A 23,377-nucleotide genomic window follows, 5' to 3' on the forward strand; every position below is an offset into this window, starting at 1 on the left:
AGGGGTGAGGATACCGCGGAAGGAGTGGACACAACTGAGGCAAACGAAGTGGTCAACAGCACGGGATGGAGGCGGTCATACTTCTTCCTGGCCTCAGAATAAGAGAGCCGATCCAAAGTTTTGAGTTCTTGTATCTTCTTCTCCTTCTGATATGCGGGGCAGTCTGAGGATCTAGGCGAGTGGATGCCAGGAAAATTAACGCAGCGAGGTGGTGGGGTGCATGTATGTTCCTCACGAAGAGGGCGTCCACAATCGCCACAAAGGGGCTCAGCCTCACACCGTGACGACATGTGCCCAAAGCGCAAACACCGAAAACAGCGCATAGGAGGCGGGACGTAGGGTCGCACGTCGCACCGGTAGCACATCACCTTTACCTTCTTCGGGAGAACGTCCCCCTCGAAGGCGAGGATAAAGGCCCTGGTGTCGATGCGTCAGTCTTTGGGGCCGCGCTGGACTCGCCGGACGAAATGCACGCCTCTGCGCTCCAGGTTGGCCCTGAGCTCCTCATCAGATTGCAGCAGGAGGTCCCGATGAAAAATAACCCCCTGCGTCCTATTTAGTGCCAGATGCGGGGCAATGGACACTGGGATGTCCCCTAGGCGGTCGCACGCCTGGAGCGCCGCCGACTGTGTGGCGGAGGTGGTCTTTATAAGAACGGACCCCGAACGCATCTTACTGAGAGCCTCGATTTCCCCGAAGATGTCCTCAATGTGCTGAACAAAGAACATGGGCTTGGAGGTGGCGAACGTCCCCCCATCGGTTCGAGAACAGACCAAATAGCGGGGGAAGTACTTCGCCCCAAGCCGGCGGGCCTGTCCCTCCTCCCAGGGAGTGGCCAAGGGGGAAAGGGCAGGAGAACCAGAACTAGAAACGGTACCTTTTCTTTTGAGAGACTCGGCCGCAGAGCAACCTGATACGTGTTGACGTTTCATCTGCGAAACGTCCGCCCCGATACCACCCACTCCGACCAGGGGCTCTCCCCACGGGCGCCACCCAGCCTCAGCAAGGGCCACCTGGCAGGATGACTGTTGCCGGGAGTCCTGATGCCCCAAGGAGATGGGCATCTACTCCTTGGCCGACGTGGGGAGGGTGCAGCTCAGGTATCGGCAGTACGATCCCTGTGTTGTCAGGGGGCTACAACCTAGAGGGTACATGACGACCCCACCACAACGGGCTGGCTACCGTGCTGGATTTCTGGTGCCATGGAAAGTCCATCATGATCGTAGGTGCAGATGGGGACGCACTATGGGCGTAACTTGTACAACCCATCAGGCTTTTAGGCCCAATTTGAGGAATAGTGGGTATGGTTACAACGCCGGTACAATGCTGAGTGCCAAGGTCTTAGTGCACTTAGGACCAGTGGTACACCACGTAAGGCGTCCTTCCCCAAAAGGCTCGTACTTCTGTAGAATTTTGAAAAATGGAGGTCAAACCCCAAGGGGGACCATCACATGGAAGGCCGAAACGGTTGAAACTCCTTTTAGTCGCCTCTTACGACAGGCAGGAATACCTCTTGCCTATTCTTACCCCGGACCCGCAGGGGGGAGATACCTGCAGATCACCCTACAATGAACTGGCTACAGTGTAAGGTCTTGGGCACCTAATTCAACCACTCATAAAGAAATGCTTAATACATAATTGCACAATGGGTGGAATGTGTGCCACGAAGGGCCACCTACCTTCGCCACACAGGGCGTAAAATTTTGAAAAAATTGGGGTGAAACCTTTTCACAGGAACTGACCATACAAAAGGCAAAAAATGTGTGAAATATGTTTAATAGAGTATAAGTAAGTAAACTTAATCAGTGTCCAGAGAGAAGCCAGGTTGACAACATGGAAGCTGTCCTACAGGCTGAGTCAAAGAGAAGATGCAATGGAGTGCAACACAGGAAGGAAGGAATAGTGCAATGACTCGTGGCCCCATTATCACCACACACATACTCACAAAAGCATTTTGAGCCTGTGGGGAGAGGAACAGATGGAGTCTGAGGGTCACACTTACAGTACAAAAAGGCAAGTATGGTACTACTGCAAGATCATGACCCTGTGTTCGCCAATTACATACTGACAAAAGAACTGTCAACCTCCTTGGGTTTGTTGTCATTATCAGGTATACCTAAAGAGTCACAAAACAAAAAGTAAATACACATGGAATGATCAGCTGAAAGAATATGCAGCTAAAAAAATATTTTGTGCTAACACTGAATATCAGAAAGCTACATTCTGCGGCACAGTTTTACTATAGAAGATGACCTGCAAGACCATACCATACCATTCATTTAGTATATTTTACACCAATTAATAAAAGTAATTCTGTTTTCAGAACAAGAAGCTGAATAAAATTCCAAGAAGTAAAAGGTTGTTTAGTGGGTTGCTTCTTAGAACTGAAGTCCAGGTAAGAACACATCTTCTAAATGACAACAATCCCACCGAATATAAAACAGATTCTAATGGAAGAAACTATTCCATAACCAGAAATAGTTAACAATGCTGCCAGTTTCTTTGTTGTAATTAGAGAGTTAACTGTAGAAGAAATCACAGAAATATTTCAACTCACTGAGAACATGGTGCAATCCACTCATATTTTCTTGTTTTATCAATTACTCCCACATTTAGCCAGGACATGTTATGAGGAACATATCACCAATCTAAATTCCATTGTTTTATCAATTACTATGACATTTTGCTAGGGCATATTATGAAGGGCATATCATAAAACCAAATTCCGCTGATTACAGAAGTAGTCCTACTGAAGCAGAAGCTGATAAAAGGGAGCCTCAAACTGCTAACTGCATAATTGAGCTGAGCCAGGTTTGACACATTGCCTCCATACATGCAGCAGGAATATTTAACCCCACAAAGATTATCAGTTCATCAGCATCAGTATATAAGTATCCAAAGGTCTTCGTAATCCTTGAGGTTTGCTTCAAGTATCTTGACACACCTAAAGGCACCTTATCTTCAGAATGTGAGAAATTTGTTCCTTAAGTGAATCTGTCGAGTATGGGTGACTGTGATAAGAACGTGTACCATTTTAATCAGTGATAATGATAGTAGAAGGGAAGTGTGAAGTTGTGATCGATGTCAGTGCCTAGCCTGCTATTGTTCTACAGCTTAAGTGGGGCTGCTGTGCTCAATGTTCTCATCCAGTGGACGGGTCAACACCTACAATGTTACATGTCCCCACTCCCAGAGGACCTGTGGGAATATTTACGATATAGTCTATGATATTGACAGTAGGCTTGATGATGAAGAAGTTTATGCCACCACCTCTCTTCCATTGCTGCCCAAATACTGGATGTGAAAATTTATTCCACCACGAGGATTCAAACGTGGTAGCTCTGATTGAGCCATAGTTACAGAAGATGCATTTGAGACAGAAAAGTTAAAACCCCTCAGGTGAGTTCTACAATTTCCCTAAATCTTCAAGGCAAACACTGCAATGATATCTTTGAAAAAGGCATTGCTGGTTACATTCCACACCTCTGTCCAATCTAAGTTTGTGCTCCATCTACAATGCTAGTGTTGTCAATAAAATGTCTAATCTTCCTTTTCTATATCTTCAACAGTTTCTATTTATGATGAGCAGAACATACTACACTTGAAGAGAAAAAAACATTGATTATGATGAGGGTAATCTGCTGACTCACCACTGTTGAAGATTTTAGACTGCTCCATGAAGGGAGCAAGCATCAACAATTCTTCAGTGTCCTCCTCAATAATATACCTGAAACTTTTTACTCCACATAGTAGTCTTGCCCAGTTTCATATATGATTCTTCTTAGTTCTTGCTAGAACAAGCATACTTTCCACATTTGCACACACAATAGAGTGCTACAATTGAGGAACACAGGTGTTATTTTGCACAGCCCAGTTCTTGGGTCCATTTTGTATAACCTGATCATTGAGCACTCCAGAAGAGTGGCTCGTATTGTTCACGCAAAAACATCATCACTACTTATCTACATCTTCACACGATGCACAATGAATTAAAAGAGTGAGCAGTAACACAAGCTCTAACACAAACAAAAAACTTCACCATTTGTAGATATTTTTTAAAAAACACCTGCGCGCGTGTTTGTGTGTGTGTGTGTGTGTGTGTATCTCTCCAGGGGTCTATCCTACATTTACATCAATCATTTATGTATTTTTAAAATTTTCATACAATCATTGCTGGAATATGTAGTAGTTACATGTTGGGAAAATACGATGGACTGTCACATTAGCTGCTGGTAGACTAAATAACAGCCTTAAGGTTAATGGTATGCTTCTGAATCATTTCCAACTGCTTCACACAATGACCAATATGCCATTTCTACAGATGTAGCAGTAATAGTAACTAGTGTGATAATTCAACAATTAGACAAAATTTGCTATCAATGAGAAGACACATAATGCAATCATGGTAAAAACTTTCTCAAGCCAAGGTCACATAAATATCTTTGTTTTATTTTTCTTGGTTTTAGAAAGTTTTTACCAAGTAAAACACATTGCTCCTCCTGATTTCTCAACATGAGAAAATTCAGTCATAAAGTAATCATTGCACAACAGCACATCATGGCCGCCAGAATAATTACAAGACCATCACCAGTCTATCTAGTCCGCCACCGAAATACAGGGTCCAGATGCCAAGCTGCAATAATACTGATGACAGTAACAACAGACTTTTGAGATGTACCTTCTTCAATGGAGCTGTTATACCTTGATGTGAAGTGGCCGCCACTACAGTGCAGGTCAACTTGCTCACTGTGTTCAGCAGTTGCATGTACCTAAAGCACATTCTTGTTACATTACAATCAATAAGTACCAGAAAAAACTAGACATAAAACACGTTCGGAAGAGAGACTCCTGTTTCAGGAAGGGATACCACTGTTGAGTGGTTGGTGAGAACAAGTGAACACATTAACGTTCTATTTGAAAACTGGGGCACGGGGACCTTGTCTGAATACAAATAGCTGCTAGTTTAGTACAACAGCAATATTCCTAATTATGAGGAGCTGCTGTGTGTTTTACTATACAGATAATTTAACAGCATAGCTATATACATCTATATTTTTTGGATCTCATCCATAATGTCCATGGTTGGCCCAAGTTACCCCAAGTGAAATTTGCTGATATTTCCCTGATTTCCAGACAAGTTTTATCATTCTTCCCTGACAAATTTTGAGATCTCAAGGGTAAGTAAAGACATAATAAGGACTTATGTATTTCTAAACGTATGAGCAAAAACTTTAAGTACTAATATCAACATCTTTTGTAATGAACTGTTTTTAGATGGAGAAAGCAAGCCAAATGGTGTATTTCTTTCATTAAGATTGCTGATGTTATTTTATTTCAATAAAATGAAGCACATTTAATGACAAAAATACACATTTCCTTGGAGTCATAAGACAAATTTAAAACACTTTCACTGATTTCAAAAATATCCTCAGGAAAAAGCAGGCCTCTAGAAAGAAGCGTGTAAGGCGGTGAAGAGTTGTGTAAACCATCACAGTAGGTGACTGCCAATAAAATGTTGGTTTTACTATGTTTGATATTTTCTATTATTATCCACTGTGTTATGTTTATTATTTTGCAGTTATTGCGTGATTTTGCTTTCAAGAAATAAATGAGTACATAGTGTACAAACTGCCAGTGACTGCCACAATTTTCTTATCATCCATACTTTCTAAAATATAAACTACTTTCGAAGTGTCAGAAATGTACTATAATACATAAAAGTCTATAAAATGCCGCATTGTAAAATATACTTGCAGTGAGAAAGTCAAAATTCCTGAAATCCATCACCCATGGCCTCTGGCCTGGCGAGGAGCACCGCAGTCCTGGGTCCACGGATAAACCACGAAAATCCACCGCATTAAATCACACACAAACAGACCCAGCCTGTGGGCAGACCGGTGAGAGACTAGATCCGACAAGCAGGGCCTGCACATTAGTGGGAAACAATGGGCTCCAAATTGGCAGGCCTCATCTGTTAAGAGATACTCACAGAAATGGCCTGCCATTTTGGCCTGTCACGGAAGTCAACTTGTGCGGCCAGCTATTCTTGTGTCACAGATACCACGTTTGTGAAATGAGACCGTGATGATCGACTGATGCAACAGATAACTTGTGCGAATACTCTGAGAATCAATACTAATGAGGATAGGTAGCATCTCACCGTAAATATGATCGCTGAGCTGTAACAGGCATACAGAAAAGACAATCACACACTCACAATTACATTTTTGGCCATAGCCTTTGTCAGAAAACGAGAGCACAAACATTTACACTATCACTCAGACTCATCTCATGCATGCACGACTGCTGGCTCCAGCTGCTTCGATAACAGTCTCTGAGAATCAGATCCAAACAAACCACTCTTCATGCCTCCCTGCCTCTTGTCGGCAGCTGCTGGGCTAGCAGTAAGAAGTGTTGGCAGCACTGACTGCAAGCTGAGGGGAGTGTTAGAAAGAGGAGAAGCAGTAAGAACGAGGGAGCAGGGAAGTGGTGCATGTACTCAGGTGCACCCACCTAGCAACAATGAGTGACATCTTGGTAAACAAACGATTTCATCTACTGAAGCAAAAAACAAGATTTTTCCAGTGTTTTTTTTATTCAAATTTCCCTGATTTCCCTAACAAGTTTGAAATTCCCTGATTTCCAGAGCTGTGGCAACCCCGATGTCCATGAAAAGAAACAATGAGTAATTACTATTGCTCTGATAATATTTTTAGTTTTATTATATGGTAACAACAGCTCATATATAGAATTGCTTGTCTGGCATTAGCAATGTAAAGTTTCAGAATAGCTGTTCCACATGTTTAAATAACACAATGTTATTCATGGAAACAATTTAATTAAAGAGATGATGGGATGTTGCACCATGAATGATGGGGATACGAATTACTTCAAGTTGTTTCTGATGTACTGTAATACTTGATGCACACCATCTTTCCCATTACTCCCATCAATATAGGTCATTTCAATCAAGATTTTATCTGTTTCTTTTCTCACAATTAGTGTAGCATTTAAAACAGGTGAAACTTTTGATGTATCAGCATTTTTGTCACTCTGTGTTACTGCATTTTTATCTTTCTCCATTGCATCGTCCAATAGTTTCTCAGTTTTGATTTTCTTAACAGATGGTTCTAGGTCTGCACTGTGCTCTTCCACTTCTCTTTTCTTAGACTGAAGCTGCATCTTTGCCTCCGACTGCACGTAACTGCCCACTTCACCTAGGGATACCGCTTTTGTTTCATTTGACAGTTTCACAGTGCCACCAATGTTAGACTCAGTTGTTGATTTTGTATCATGCAACGGCATTTCTGAAGAAGTTTCAACTGCAGGTGACACAATTTCATCACTTTCTCTTTCTGTACCATCAGGATTCATCTTCAGGTTCTTCTGCATTTTCCTCCGCTGCCTTCTCTGGTGTGTCCATGTATTCTGTGCTGCAGACACTGTCATAACCCTTGCATTTAATGAATGCTTGAGTTCTTTGCATTTTACCTGTAAATTAAAAGTGATGTCAACATAAAACAGAACCCATAAAATGTTACTTTATATGATAACCTAAGTAAGGCAGCTGATAAAAAAAAAGAAACCGCTGAAAATTATATACGAAATATACTGGGTAAATAAAAACAACATACAAGGGAGGGAAACTTGAGACAGTTGAAGCTTTTGAGTTGATCCATAATGAGTGTTCAGATGTAGCATACTACCCAGAAAAGGCAGGGATCGTGGTTCAAATCCTTGTCCAGCACATGAATCATTATCCTTCCCCACAGCTTTTGGGCGAAAATATAAATAAATAAGAAATATAAACCCCTAAAGTAAAAATTAAATCAAGGTCATATACGCAGACTTCACATTGAAAATAACACAAATCTAGGTTAAATTAAAAAATGAAAAATCCAAACAGGCAAGACAGTGTGGTGGTGCTTAGTACAGCACCAGGAAGCTGTGCTGTGGGAGAGGGGGATGAGGTGGTAGGAACAAAAGGGGAAGGATGGAGGGAAGGGAAGGGAAGGGAAGGGAAGGGAAGGGAAGGGAAGGGAAGGGATTAGTAAAAGGGATTAGTAAAGGTTGAGGTAATGGGTTTATGGACTCTAAGGATATGTTGCAGGCAGAGTTTCCAAATGTGAAATTCAGAAAAGCTGGCGTTGTTGGGAAGAATCCAGATGGCACACTCTGTGAAGCAGTCACTGAAATAGCACAAACTATACTGGCAGCATGCTGAGCAACTGGATGGTTCAGCTGTCTCCTGGCCACAGTTTGGTGGTGGCAGACACACAGGTTGTTAGTGGTCACCCCACATAGAAAACGGCGGAGTCATGGGAGTTAAGATGATAGATCAAATGGTTCCTTTAACAGGTGGCCCTGCTTTTGATGGGCTACAGGATGCCTGTGCCAGGATTGAACTAGGTGATAGTGGGATGATGTATACAACAGGTTTCTTCATCTATGTTTATTTAGGGATATGAGCCATGCGGCATGGGATTGAGAGCATGGTTGGAAAAGGTTACTGCATAGGTGGGTTGGTGGCAGAATACCATTGTGAAGGGGGTGAGAGTGTGGGGATGACACAGGCTGGCCGCAGTGGCCGAGCGGTTCTACGCGCTTCAGTCTGGAACCGTGCGGCCGCTACAGTCGCAGGTTCGAATCCTGCCTCGGGCATGGATGTGTGTGATGTCCTTAGGTTAGTTAGGTTTAAGTAGTTCTAAGTTCTAGGGGACCGATGACCTCAGATGTTAAGTCCCATAGTGCTCAGAGCCATCTGAACCATTTTTTTGTGCGAATGACATTTCTCATTTCAAGGTATGACAAGAAGTAGTCCTACATAGCACTGAGGCATGAGAAGTGGAGGAGGGTGTGGGGGAAAGGGGGGGGGGAGATACTGCTTTGTGGCTAGAGAAAGGGTATGTGGGAGATGTAAATGACTGGACAAGATGGGAATGGTAATTTCAGTCTTTGAAGGCCTGAGTGATACCCTTGGTATTTTAGGAGAGGGACTGCCAGTAAATGCAGATGTGATGACCACAGGTGACTAGGCTGTATAGAACGGACTACTTGGTGTGGAATGGGTGTCAGATGTTGGAGTGGAGATTAAAGTTGGGTGGAAGTACTGATATAGCCATCCTTGTGGTGGAGGTCGACATCAAGGAAGGTCGGCTGTTGGACTGAGGAAGACCAGGTGAGGCAAGTGGGGGAGAAAATGTTGAGGTTCTGGAGGATTGTGGAGAGGGGTCCTCACACTTGGTTTGGATCACAAAGACAACATCAATGAATGAAATGAAGGGTTTCGGAGTGTGAGTGGTTAGGAAGGATTATTTTGGATGGTCCATGAATAGGTTGGCATAGGTTAGTGCCATGAAGGTATCCATTGCTGTTGTTGTTGTTGTGGTCTTCAGTCCTGAGACTGGTTTGATGCAGCTCTCCATGGTACTCTATCCTGTGCAAGCTTCTTCATCTCCCAGTACCTACTGCAACCTACATCCTTCTGAATCTGCTTAGTGTATTGATCTCTTGGTCTCCCTCTACGATTTTTACCCTCCACGCTGCCCTCCAATGCTAAATTTGTGATCCCTTGATGCCTCAAAACATGTCCTACCAACCGATCCCTTCTTCTAGTCAAGTTGTGCCACAGACTTCTCTTCTCCCCAATCCTATTCAATACCTCCTCATTAGTTACGTGATCTACCCACCTTATCTTCAGCATTCTTCTGTAGCACCACATTTCGAAAGCTTCTATTCTCTTCTTGTCCAAACTGGTTATCGTCCATGTTTCACTTCCATACATGGCTACACTCCATACAAATACTTTCAGAAACGACTTCCTGACACTTAAATCTATACTCGATGTTAACAAATTTCTCTTCTTCACAAACGATTTCCTTGCCATTGCCAGTCTACATTTTATGTCCTCTCTACTTCGACCATCATCAGTTATTTTACTCCCAAATAGCAAAACTCCTTTACTACTTTAAGTGTCTCATTTCCTAATCTAATCCCCTCAGCATCACCCGATTTAATTTGACTACATTCCATTATCCTCGTTTTGTTTTTGTTGATGTTCATCTTATATCCTCCTTTCAAGACACTGTCCATTCCGTTCAACTGCTCTTCCAAGTCCTTTGCTGTATCTGACAGAATTACAATGTCATCGGCGAACCTCAAAGTTTTTATTTCTTCTCCATGAATTTTAATACCTACTCCGAATTTTTCTTTTGTTTCCTTTACTGCTTGCTCAATATACAGATTGAATAACATCGGGGAGAGGCTACAACCCTGTCTCACTCCTTTCCCAACCACTGCTTCCCTTTCATGCCCCTCGACTCTTATAACTGCCATCTGGTTTCTGTACAAATTATAAATAGCCTTTCGCTCCCTGTATTTTACCCCTGCCACCTTCAGAATTTGAAAGAGAGTATTCCAGTTAACGTTGTCAAAAGCTTTCTCTAAGTCGACAAATGCTAGAAACGTAGGTTTGCCTTTTCTTAATCTTTCTTCTAAGATAAGTCGTAAGGTTAGTATTGCCTCACGTGTTCCAACATTTCTACGGAATCCAAACCGATCTTTCCCGAGGTCCGCTTCTACCAGTTTTTCCATTCGTCTGTAAAGAATTCGCGTTAGTATTTTGCAGCTGTGACTTATGAAACTGATAGTTCGGTAATTTTCACATCTGTCAACACCTGGTTTCTTTGGTATTGGAATTATTATATTCTTCTTGAAGTCTGTGGGTATTTCGCCTGTCTCATACATCTTGCTCACCAGATGGTAGAGTTTTGTCATGACTGGCTCTCCCAAGGCCGTCAGTAGTTCCAATGGAATGTTGTCTACTCCTGGGGCCTTGTTTCGACTCAGGTCTTTCAGTGCTCTGTCAAACTCTTCACGCAGTATCTTATCTCCCATTTCATCTTCATCTACATCCTCTTCCATTTCCATAATACTGTCCTCAAGTACATCGCCCTTGTATAAACCCTCTATATACTCCTTCCACCTTTCTGCCTTCCCTTCTTTGCTTAGAACTGGGTTGCCATCTGAGCTCTTGATATTCATACAAGTGGTTCTCTTCTCTCCAAAGGTCTCTTTAATTTTCCTGTAGGCAGTATCTATCTTACCCCTAGTGAGACAAGCCTCTACATCCTTACATTTGTCCTCTAGCCATCCCTGCTTAGCCATTTTGCACTTTCTGTCGATCTCATTTTTGAGACGTTTGTATTCCCTTTTGCCTGCTTCATTTACTGCATTTTTATATTTTCTCCTTCCATCAATTAAATTCAATATTTCTTCTGTTACCCAAGGATTTCTATTAGCCCTCGTCTTTTTACCTACTTGATCCTCTGCTGCCTTCACTACTTCATCCCTCAGAGCTACCCATTCTTCTTCTACTGTATTTCTTTCCCCCATTCCTGTCAATTGTTCCCTTATGCTCTCCCTGAAACTCTCTACAACCTCTGGTTCTTTCAGTTTATCCAGGTCCCATCTCCTTAAATTCCCACCTTTTTGCAGTTTCTTCAGTTTCAATCTGCAGTTCATAACCAATAGATTGTGGTCAGAATCCACATCTGCCCCTGGAAATGTCTTACAATTTAAAACCTGGTTCCTAAATCTCTGTCTTACCATTATATAATCTATCTGATACCTATTAGTATCTCCAGGATTCTTCCAGGTATACAACCTTCTTTTATGATTCTTGAACCAAGTGTTAGCTATGATTAGCTTATGCTCTGTGCAAAATTCTACAAGGCGGCTTCCTCTTTCATTTCTTCCCCCCAATCCATATTCACCTACTATGTTTCCTTCTCTCCCTTTTGCTACTGACGAATTCCAGTCACCCATGACTATTAAATTTTCGTCTCCCTTCACTACCTGAATAATTTCTTTTATCTCGTCATACATTTCATCAATTTCTTCATCATCTGCAGAGCTAGTTGGCATATAACCTTGTACTACTGTAGTAGGCACGGGCTTTGTGTCTATCTTGGCCACAATAATGCGTTCACTATGCTGTTTGTAGTAGCTAACCCGCACTCCTATTTTTTTATTCATTATTAAACCTACTCCTGCATTACCCCTATTTGATTTTGTATTTATAACCCTGTAATCTCCTGACCAAAAGTCTTGTTCCTCCTGCCACCGAAATTCACTAATTCCCACTATATCTAACTTTAACCTATCCATTTCCCTTTTTAAATTTTCTAACCTACCTGCCCCATTAAGGGATCTGACATTCCACGCTCCGATCCGTAGAATGCCAGTTTTCTTTCTCCTGATAACGACGTCCTCTTGAGTAGTCCCCGCCCGGAGATCCGAATGGGGGACTATTTTACCTCCGGAATATTTTACCCAAGAGGACGCCATCATAATTTAATCATACAGTAAAGCTGCATGTCCTCGGGAAAAATTACGGCTGTAGTTTCCCCTTGCTTTCAGCCGTTCGCAGTACCAGCACAGCAAGGCCGTTTTGGTTAATGTTACAAGGCCAGATCAGTCAATCATCCAGACTGTTGCCCCTGCAACTACTGAAAAGGCTGCTGCCCCTCTTCAGGAACCACATGTTTGTCTGGCCTCTCATCAGATACCCCTCCGTTGTGGTTGCACCTACGGTACGGCCATCTGTATCGCTGAGGCACGCAAGCCTCCCCACCAACGGCAAGGTCCATGGTTCTTGCTACAACACGAATTTATTGCAGGAGATGCCTTCAAAGGAGAAGTATTTGTGGTGAGGATATACTTGGTTATGGTGATCGGGAAGGAGGTTGTATGCTTGGAGTCAGTCTGGCATTGGGAAATGTAGTGTTCAATAGCAGCAGTGCCAGTGGCCACTGGAGACATTAGTGTAGACTGTGACGAGCAGAGTGCTGGGTGGTTATGGAATAGAAACTGTGGAGAGTCGGTACAGGATACGATTGGTTTCTTTTACACTAATGGAAAAAATTGCCAGCACCAAAAAATAATTAGTGTAGAATAACAAAATTTCGTGAATATATTTGTCTAGGTAACATATTTAAGTGATTAATATTGCAAGATCGCAGGTTAATGTAAGCATACGATAAGCAATTGCAAATCTGTGGTACACTAATAATTGGTGTAACCACCAGGATGTTGAATGCAAGCACGCAACCACACAAGCATTGTCTTGTACAGGTGCCGGATGGAGTTCCATGGCTGTTGCACCTGGTTGGTCAATAAAGGGATGGTTAATGCTGTTTGTGGATGTTGCTGGAAGTGTTGTCTGATGATGTCCCATAAGTGCTCCATTGTAGACAGATCTGGTGATCGAGCAGCCCAGTACAACATACTGACACTCTGTAAAGCATGTTGGGTTATCCTGTATGTGTGTGTGTGTGTGTGTGTGTGTGTGTGTGTGTGTAGCTTATGGGCACTCAATGGTGAGGTTGTCAGCACCCCTACACATATTAAAAGAAATGAATCTGGATAAAATTAAGAAAACATTGTCGCACAGTGAGGAGGAAACCTATAAAATTATACTCTTGCCCTCACTCGAGTTGACCACACAATTACTCTGTCTCACATATCCTAAGACTAGAAAGAAAGGGTGAAATATGCCGTACCTGTGACTGAAACAGAAATAAAATGACACAGGAGCTATAAGAACAGGACATGGAAATGTGACTGGCTGACCATTTACAAAAAACATGGGTGAGCCAGTCACTCTGTTAACACATCAGAAACATCTCCCTAAAATTTCTGAAAACATGTTGGACTAATCACAAAAACTTAAAACTTCCACAACATTCATTTGAACATTAATTAAAGTAGAGGACAGATCTGTCGGAAAATCTGCTGCTGCTGCTGAGCGTTACTCAGAAAATAAAAGTGTCTAATAAAATGTGGGGCAGTAATCTGTACACCACAAGCACCATATATTGGAGTGTCCTCTTACTGCAGAAAGAAGCCATGTGTCTTACGGCTGCGGCCTATGCAAAAAAGAGTAAGGAGGACCTCGTCCTGTTGACGTGGCTGGAAGAAGTTATGCCACGGCCACATTACAGACTTTACTAGATGGAGCTTATTGTCTGCCACTGTAATTGGAGGAGGGCATCCTGGATATTCTGGACTACTTTAACTGCTGGGTATAAGCATTGGAGAGAGTGAAGGGCTCTCAGAGAATCTGTCCCGTTGGGAAACACCCCCCAGGAATGCTGTCATGAATGTCAGCAAAACAGGTCAAATCACCGTACTGACAACCGATAAACAGTCAGGGTGCGTACGATAACCATAAGAGTGCTCCTGCTGTCATATGAAATTACATCCCAGACCATAACTCCAGGAGTAGCTGCAGCGTGTCTAGCCTGCACGCAGGTTCCTTGTAGGCCCTCAAGTGGTGTCCTCCTAACCAACACACGGCCATCACTGGCACCGAGGCAAAACCAGCTTGCACCAGAAAATACAACAGACATCCACCCTGCCCTCCAATGAGCTCTCACTTGACACCACTGAAGTCACAAATGGTGGTGGTTTGGGGTCAGTGGAACGCATGCTACATGGCGTCTGGCTTGGGGCTATCCTTGAAGTAACCGATTTGTAATAGGTCATTGTGTCACTGTTATGCCATCTGCTCAAATCACTGCTGCAGATGCAGTATCATGTGGCAGATCCACACGCCAAACATGGTTTTCCCTCTCGGTAGGGCCACGTGGCCATCTGGAGTCAGTCTTCTTGTGACCGCACATTCTCATGACCAATGCTGCCAACAATCAAGTACAGTGATTAAATTCATGCTAAGTCTTTCTGCATTATCACAGAAGGAACATCCAGCTTCTCATAGCCCTATTACATGACCTTGTTTAAACTCAGTGAGGTACTGATAATGGTGTCTGTCTCCTGAAAGGCATTCTTGACTAGCATCAACTCACCACGTCTAATCTCAAAGAGAACTCACAACTGTTGCAGCATGTATCTGAAGCAAACCTGATTTGCATTCTCATAGTGGCACTACTAGTGCCACTCTTATGTGACTGACACAAACTTTGAACAGGTGTAATCTTTTAGATCAAGAAACACACCTACCAACTTTTGTTTATGTTGTGCAACTTCTTCCTGGTGGTGCATTTTTTTTCTGTCAGAGTATGTAGGAGGTTAGTTTACAGGTAATAGAATGAAGGTGTTTGTCCACAAGGCCAAAGATTCTCTGTGTGGAATACAGTAGCTAGCTACACTGGTGGAGTTTATGTACTTTAGGAAGCATGTAGGAGGAAGAACTAGGGGATGATGGGGATGAGGAGGGCGACAGCTCCAGGGGCAGATGGATCTAGAGATATCTAGAGATATGCGGAGAGACTGGAGATCCTCCTAGATTTCTGGCATGGGGTCACTGTGGCAGAGATTGTAGCTGGCAGATCCTTCTGCCAACGTAATCCCTGCACTTCATAACCGAAGTAGTGGAGCCTTTGTTGGTAGCTAGGATTATAAGGTCAGGATCAGTTTTTTGTCATGGATTGTGGGTCTTTCTGTGGATGAGAGGTTGGTTTTCTGCTGAGGGATTTGGGGAATGATGGTGAGTCAAAGTTTGAGGTTAGGAAATTCTAGACATTTAACAAGGGACAGTTTGGGTGCAGTGGGGGTGGATCACTGTTACATGGAGGAGTAAACTGCGTAAGGCAGAATTCAATATTGGTTTTGTATCAACTCTGATTGATCGAGTTAACGGTGAAAAGGAGAAGGCGAGATGGTTTTTAACAAGATTAACAGGGCTAAACTTGAGAGTGGAGACAAGGTAAGGCCTTTGGGAAGAACCAGTATGCAGTTTGTGCTTTTACTGCTGGAGGGGGGATGTCCTAATGGGTGTTCTTGGTTTATCTTAAAAACCACATAATAGATATAACTTATTTACACACACATATTACAGTATATACCTGTCATTTTAACTTTCAGGGTTTCGTTGAACAGACATCTACATCCACATCTATACTCTGCAAACCCCAGTGAACTGCAAGGCAGAGGGTACATCTCAGAGTAAAAGTTATTTGGGTTTCTTCCTGTTCCATTTACATATGGAGCATATAAAGAAGAACTGTTTGAATGCCTGTGTGCATGCTGTAATTATTCTAATCTTGTCCTCACGATCCCTATGTGAGCGATACACAGGAGGTTTAGTGTATTCCTAGAGTCACCATTTAAAGCCAGTTCTTGAAATTTTGTTAGTAGAGTTTCTCAGGATAGTTTACATCTATCTTCAAGAGTCTGTCAGTTCAGTTTCATTAGAATCTATAAAACACTTTCCCATGGGTCGCAAGCCTGTGACCATTTGCTACCCTTCTCTTTAAACATTCAGTATCCCCTGTTAATCCTATTTGGTATGGGTCTCACACACTTGAACAATATTCTAGACTCCATCACACAAGTGATTTACAATATTCTAGACTCCATCACACAAGTGATTTGTAAGCAATCTCCTGTGTAGACTGACAGCACTTCCCCTGTATTCTACCAGTAATCCAAAGTCTACCGCCTGCTTTACCCACAACTGAGCCTACGTGACCATTCCACTTCATATCCCTAAAAAATGTGACACCCTGGTATTTGTATGAGTTGGTCGATTCCAGCTGTGACTCACTGAGATCATAGTCTTTTGATAATACATATCTTTATTTTGTGAAGTGCACAGTTTTATATTTCTGGACATTTTTGGAGAAGTCCTCCCAGCAAGCCCCTAAAGAGAAGTGAGAGGTCAAGCAAACCAAGAAGAAATCTGCTAAGAGTCAGGACCCTCCGGTGACCCAAACACCACCACTCCCTACTGGTTCTGCGTCTGAGGACGAGCTGCAGATTTTCACATCCCCCATCAATTTCACCGATGGCTCGTCCGCAATGGCAATGGATACAAATACTCAACCGGTGGCAGCAGGTGATGCTAGGCATAACCTGCCTCCTTGGTCACTACATGCCTTCGCCGATTCCAGAATATGTCATCATCCAGTTGAACTGCGGTGGTTTTTCTCCCATCTGGCTGAGTTACAACAACTACTAAGCGTTAAACCTGCTTTTTGCAATGTCCTTCAGGAAACCTGGTCTCTCACAATGCAGACCCCTGCTTTCCATGGCTATCGAGGGTACTACAAAAAACTGTCTGTGACAGACTGTCAGGTGGAGTTTGTATCTTTGTCCTTGTCTCTGTCTGTAGCGAACCGGTGCCCCTTCAAACACCTTTAGAGGCTGTGGCTGTCAGGGTGAGGACAACCCAGGAAATTACCATCTGTAACATCTACCTCCCTCCATATGGAGACGCACCGTAACACATATTGGCTGCACTCATTTCGCAACTCTCCCCACTTCTTCTACTTCTGGGTGATTTTAACGGTCATAACCCTTTGTGCGGTGTGGAACCAAGGTTATTGACCATGGTAAAGATGTCGAAATCCTACTTACTCAACTCGACCTTTGCTTCATAAATACAGGTGCCCCCACGCATTTCAGTGTGGCACATGGCACATACTCGGACATTGATCTCTTGGTTTGGCCTTCTCCCGTCTATCCACTGGAGAGCTCATGATGACTTTTGTGGTACCCTACCCGCAGCATCCGTCATCTCAACACTTACCCAGACAGGCTCTTCCCAAGGCTGACTGAGACACTTTCACTTACACTACCATTGTTGAATCTCCGTTGCATGCCACGACCAATGAGGTTATCCACACCATCACCACTGTCATTATTGCCGCAGCTAAATCGGCAATCCCTTGTTCCTCCGGTTGCCCCCAGTGGAAGTCAGCACCTTGGTGGTTGTCGGAAATCGCTGCAGCCATTAGAGAGTGTAGGCGGGCCCTCCAACATCACAAGTGCCACCCATCCCTGGAAAATCTCATTGCCTTCGAACAGCTCCATGCCCAAGTCCGCCTACTCATCAAACGACGGAAGCTGGAGTGTTGGGAACGCTACCTCTCCACCACTGGAACATGAACCTCCCCTTCCCAGGATTGGACCAAGCTCTGATGACTTTACGGTTATCAGATCCCTGCAGGTGTACCTGCAATTTCCACACATGAAGCTGTATTTGCCAATCCAGATGTAATAGTGGAGTGTCTTGCTGAGCGTTATGTTCACATCTCTGCATCTGAGAATTACTGCCTGGCATTTCATCTCCTCAAACAGCGGGTGGAACGACAACCCCTCTCTTTTGCTCCACGATACCCTGAGCCATATAATGCTCCCTTCAGTGAGTGGGAATTTTTCAGTGCCCTTGCTGACTGTACTGACACGTCCCCTAACCCAGACCACATCCGTTCGCAAATGCTGAAACATCTGTCAGCAGATTCCCAGTGCCACCTCCTTGCCGTCTTCAATCACATCTGGAGTGATGGCGAATTCCCGTCGCAATGGCAGGAAAGTAGCATCATCCCAGTGCTAAAGCCTGGTAAGAACCCACTAGATGTTGATACCTATTGTCCTATCAGCCTCACCAATGTTCTGTGCAAGCTGCTCGAACATATGGTGAGCTGGTGGTTGTGTTGGCTCCTCGAATCTTGGGGCCATCTGACTCCGGCCCAGGGCGTTTTTCGCCAAGGACACTACACCATCAAAAACCTGGTGTGCCTGGAGTCTGCAATTCGATCAGCCTTTTCCTTGCAACAACACCTGATTGCCATCTTTTTTGACCTGACAAAGGCCTACGATATCACTTGGCGACACCACATTCTCGCTACTCTGCATGAGTGGGGTCTCTGGGGCCCACCCCGGTTTTTATTCAGAACTTTTTGTCGCTCTGCACTTTCAGTCTTCGCGTCAGTGCTTCCCACAATGCACCCCGCATATAAGACAATGGGGCCCTGCAGGGCTCTGTCCTGAGTGTGCCATTCTTTTTAACTGGCATCAATGGTCTCGGTATTAGCAGTAGGGTCGTCAGTATCTTCCCTCCTACATGCTGATGATTTATTTTTTTCTGCTCCTCCTCCATTGTTGTGGCTGAAACACCAGCTGCAGGGAGCTATATGGAAGGCACAGTTGTGAGCTCTCACTCATGGCTTTCGGTTTTCGGCCATCAAGACTTGTGTCATGCACTTCTGTCGTCATCGTACTGTCCACCCCATCCAGAACTTTATTTCGATGACCAACTACTACATGTAGTGGAGACTTACCACTTTTTGGGACTGGTATTTGATGCCTGCTTAACTTGGCTTCCACATCTTCATCAGCTTAAGGACAAGTGCTGGTGGCATCTTAATATTTTTCAATGCCTGAGCCACACCGACTGGGGTGCTGATCATCCTACACTGCAAAGCCCTCGTACAGTGCTGTATTGACTAAGGGAGCCTGGTGTATGGTTCAGCATTGCCCTCTGTACTGCGTCTGCTGGACCCTATCCACCGCTGTGAAGTTCAGCTCACGACGAAAGCCTTCTGAAAGAGCCCCATGAACAGCCTCCTTGTGGAAGGTGGCATTTCTCCATTGCAGCTCCGGTGGCAACTACTGCTTGCAAATTATACTGCCCACATTCACAGCTCACCTCATCATCCAAATACCATCTCCTTTTCCCTAACATGGCGATCCATCTCTCGCAATGCCAGTCCAGAACTGGGGATCCCCTCGCAGTCCATGTCCGGTCGCTTCATAATGAACTCAGTGCTTCCCCCATACTACATTTCCTGCAGCTCCGCTTACTTACACCTCCATGGTCTATACCATGACCACAGCTTTTGCTGGATATATCGCAAGGCCCAAAAGGCTTTGTTCCACCCGAGGCCCTCAGCCAACAATTTCTCTCTCTTCTCAGCGAGTTCGAGGGCTCAGAAATAGTCTACACAGATGGATCAATGGTCGACAGTCTTGTTGGCTTTGCTAATGCTCAAGTTGCCCATACTGAACAGCGCTCCTTGCTGGATGGTTGCAGTGTTTTCACTACAGAGTTGGTAGCCATCAATTGTGCTCTTGAGCATATCCACTCTTGTGCCGGTGAGTCCATTGTCATCTGTAGTGACTCCTTATGCAGCCTACAAGCTCTTGACCAGTGCTTCCCTCAGCATCCTTTGGTAATGGCCATCCAGAAGTCTCTTTATGCCCTCAGGAACAGTGGACATACAGTTACCTTTATTTGGACCCCAAGACATGTCAGGATACCAGGAAACGAACTTGCTGACAGCTTACCCAAACAGGCTACTGGTAAACCAACTCTGGAGATCAGCCTGCCGCACATGGATCTCCGGTTGGTCTTCCACTGCAAAGTTTTTGTGATCTGGTATATTGAATGGTGCAGCCTAAGTACCCCAAATAAACTCCACATTATCAAGGAGACAATGAATGTGTGGTCGTCATCCATGCGAGCCACTCACACGGGCTCTTTTGTCCTTTGCCGTCTTCGCATCGGCCATACTTGGGTAACACATGGTTACCTCCTCCGTCGGAAGGACCCACCTCGGTGTTGCTGTGACTCCCATGGTTAACAATACCTCAACGGCCAAGGCCAATTTAGTTTTATGTTTTATTCATGACGGGGGGGGGGGGGGGGGTGTTGTTATCATACCATCTAAGATTGGGCATCTGGCATTCTCTCCTAGGCCTCCACCCTCCCTCTCTTTTACCTCTTCGCCACTCTAGCTTGCATCTTAGTTGACTTGTTATTCGTCTTTTCCCTATGTGTGTTCTTTTCGCCTTGTCTTTTAGGCTGGCAATTTTAGTATGTTGCAGAGTGGCTGGCTCATCCATTTTTATCCTTGTGGTCCGCCAGCTCACACCATCTGCTATATCAGGGCTTCACAACATACGTGCTCGCGGAGCAAGCTGTGAGCAGCAAGGCGCGAGCACGGAGCAGTGCGAGCACGCCACCCCCACTACTGGACCAGAGAGGAGAGTGGGGAGAGTCACGTGGGGCACACAGCAGCTGCCGCCAGTCAATGTAAATCCGCGGCCACCTGCAGGGATATCACTCGCGAATTATTACTGCGGCAAATGAAACAAATAAAGGAGAATGTACATGTGCCACATAATTTTATTAGCTTAGTGTATACCTCTGCATTCGTATTAATTTGTGAACTGTTACACAATAAAAGGTGTCACTGAAGTGTGGGATTCTCGGTTATCTTGTACTTGTTGCCCTTTACAATTGCGTCTATGTTCGGAGTAATTGTTCTTGTGCATTGTAGGTGCAGCGTGCAGTTTAAATTTCGATCAGTCAATGTGTTTCTCAGGTGCGTCTTGTTACATTTCATTGCAGAGAACAGTTGTTCACAAACATACGTCGAACCGAACATTGATATTATTGTAGCAGCCAGTTTGTGCAAACGAGGAAATCTATCCTGAGGGACGTGTCTGTAGAATTCCAAAATGTTTTTTTTGTTCTGAAATTTGTCTCTGTATTCTCTGTCACACTGCAGGTCAATAATTTCTAGTTGCAGCTCTGGACGAATATCTTCAATATTCGCTGAATATGGAGGGGAGAACAGATCAAAATCACTGTCTAGTACTGTCAGATCTTGAAAGCGTTGATCAGATTCTTCCTTAAGGGCAACTAAACTATGTGAATAATGTTCACTGTCTTTGTGAACATCTTGCATGGATGATAATTTAGGAAAATGAGCTAGATTTCCTGTTTCCAGCTGACTCACCCAAAGTGTCAATTTCATTTTAAAAGCTCGTATTTGATCTATGAAATGAGTAATTAGCAGATCTTTACCTTGTAGTGAAATGTTCAAAGCATTCAGATGGCTAGTTAAATCTGCTAAGAACGCGAGATCACGTTTCCATGAAGGCTCTTTCAATTCAGGAACACACATGTTATTTATTTCCATGAACATATTTATCTCATCTAATAGGCAAAAAAATCGATTTAATGATTCGCCATGACTAAGCCAGCGGACCTCGCTGTAATAAGGCAGGCTACCATACTGGCTTTCTACATCCTCAAGAAAGCTTTTAAATTGCCTGTGTTGTAGCCCATGCTTCCTCATGTAATAGGTTGTACGAACAACAACACTCATCACATTTTTTAGAGTGATACTCTTTGCACATAAGTTTTTCTGGTGGATCACACAGTGAATGCCCCTTATTTCATTCGGCACGGTCAGTTTTTGCATTTTCTCCTTCAACAGTGCAACAAAACCTGATTTTTTCCCTGTCATCGCTGGTGCACCGTCTGTAGACACTGAAACTAAAGAATTCCACGACAATCCTATATTTTTAACACTTTCTTCAACACTACTTAAAATATCACCTCCGGTTGTGGTGTTCTTCATGGCTACTACATCGAGGAGCTCCTCCCTCACCTGAAGATCTCTATTAACACCTCTAATAAATATGGCAAGCTGCGTTGTTCCAGTGATATCAACACTTTCGTCCAGAGCTGGAGAATATGCCATAAAATCTTTACAGATATTTGCAAGCTGGCTCTGGACGTCGTCTGCCATGTCCTGTATGTGACGCATAATGGTCATGTTAGATAATGGCACAATCCGAAACTGTTCAACTTGAGATGGACACAAATGTTCCGCTGCAACTACCAAACATTCTTTTATTAAATCGCCATCAGTGAAGGGGTGCAGGGATTTTGCTAAAAGCAAAGCAATTTTGTAACTCACTCTGAGAGCTGCCTCAGTTGATTTTTCTTCGTCATCCAAATCTTCTTCGGATAGCTTCCTTTTAAGTTTAATAACTTCCTGTGCACGATCTGGTCCATCACATTTTCCACTTCCATAGTCTTTCGTGTGGTACGACATATAATGTTGCTGCAAGTTAAATTTCCTTAAAGAATTCAGCGTTTTGTGACATACTAAACATTTTGCAACACCATCTTTTTCTGTAAACAGATACAATTCATCCTAATGAGGGTTGAACTGCGAAAGCATGGTTGGGGTTACACAACGGCGACTTGACACGATTCTTAACCAGTGAAGTGACTGTTAGAGCTGATCGTAGTACTTTAGACGTTACACAGTCGGCACGAATTCAATAGGCACGCTGCGGCCCTATTCAAACGTGCGCGCGCATTTCCCCTCCCTCCCTACTCTGTGACCTTGCACCTGCTCGCGAGCACGTGACTGAGCAGACGCGAGTACTCGCGCTCAAAACCGGCCAGTTGTTAAGCCCTGTGCTGTATGATTTTATTACCTTCCTCTACCTTTCCTTTTAGTGTACATTTCCCCTTTTGGTTTGCTGCTTTCATTTTCTCTTTCGGTGTGGTTCCCTGTTAGTTTCACCCCTTTTACTTCCTCCCAATTCCTTTGGTTTTAATTGTTTTACCTTGACACTTGTCTGCTTGAGGGAAAAGGGACTGCAGACCCTTTAGTTTGATCCCTTTATACCCCAAACCAACCAACATCCACTTTAATTCAATTACGTTCAATTGCCCTTGTTTTATTTTTGTTGAATTCCATATTATAACATCCCTTTAAGACACTATATATTCCATTAATCTGATCTCTGAACTTCTTCGTCAACA

The 23,377-nt window shown here is 43.8% G+C and overlaps 1 protein-coding gene across 5 annotated transcripts in view; it reads right to left on the minus strand.

The window, feature by feature from the left end:
- Nucleotides 1-5,353: 5,353 nt before the first annotated feature.
- The window catches only part of LOC126249651 (U6 small nuclear RNA (adenine-(43)-N(6))-methyltransferase), a 43,615-nt gene continuing 25,591 nt past the window's right edge, over nucleotides 5,354-23,377 (minus strand). For 4 of the 5 annotated variants that reach the window (XM_049951337.1, XM_049951353.1, XM_049951345.1 and 1 more), the window contains 2 exons: nucleotides 22,518-22,664; nucleotides 5,354-7,491 (listed from right to left, as the gene is read on the minus strand). In XM_049951337.1, coding sequence (XP_049807294.1) covers nucleotides 6,886-7,491; nucleotides 22,518-22,664 — 753 coding nt within the window. In that variant the 3' untranslated portion in view covers nucleotides 5,354-6,885. The remainder of the gene's footprint in view (nucleotides 7,492-22,517; nucleotides 22,665-23,377) is intronic. The other variant, XM_049951358.1, reaches the window with a different exon arrangement.

Source organism: Schistocerca nitens, chromosome 1 (assembly GCF_023898315.1).
Source record: "Schistocerca nitens isolate TAMUIC-IGC-003100 chromosome 1, iqSchNite1.1, whole genome shotgun sequence".
NCBI classification, from domain to species: Eukaryota; Metazoa; Arthropoda; class Insecta; order Orthoptera; family Acrididae; genus Schistocerca; species Schistocerca nitens.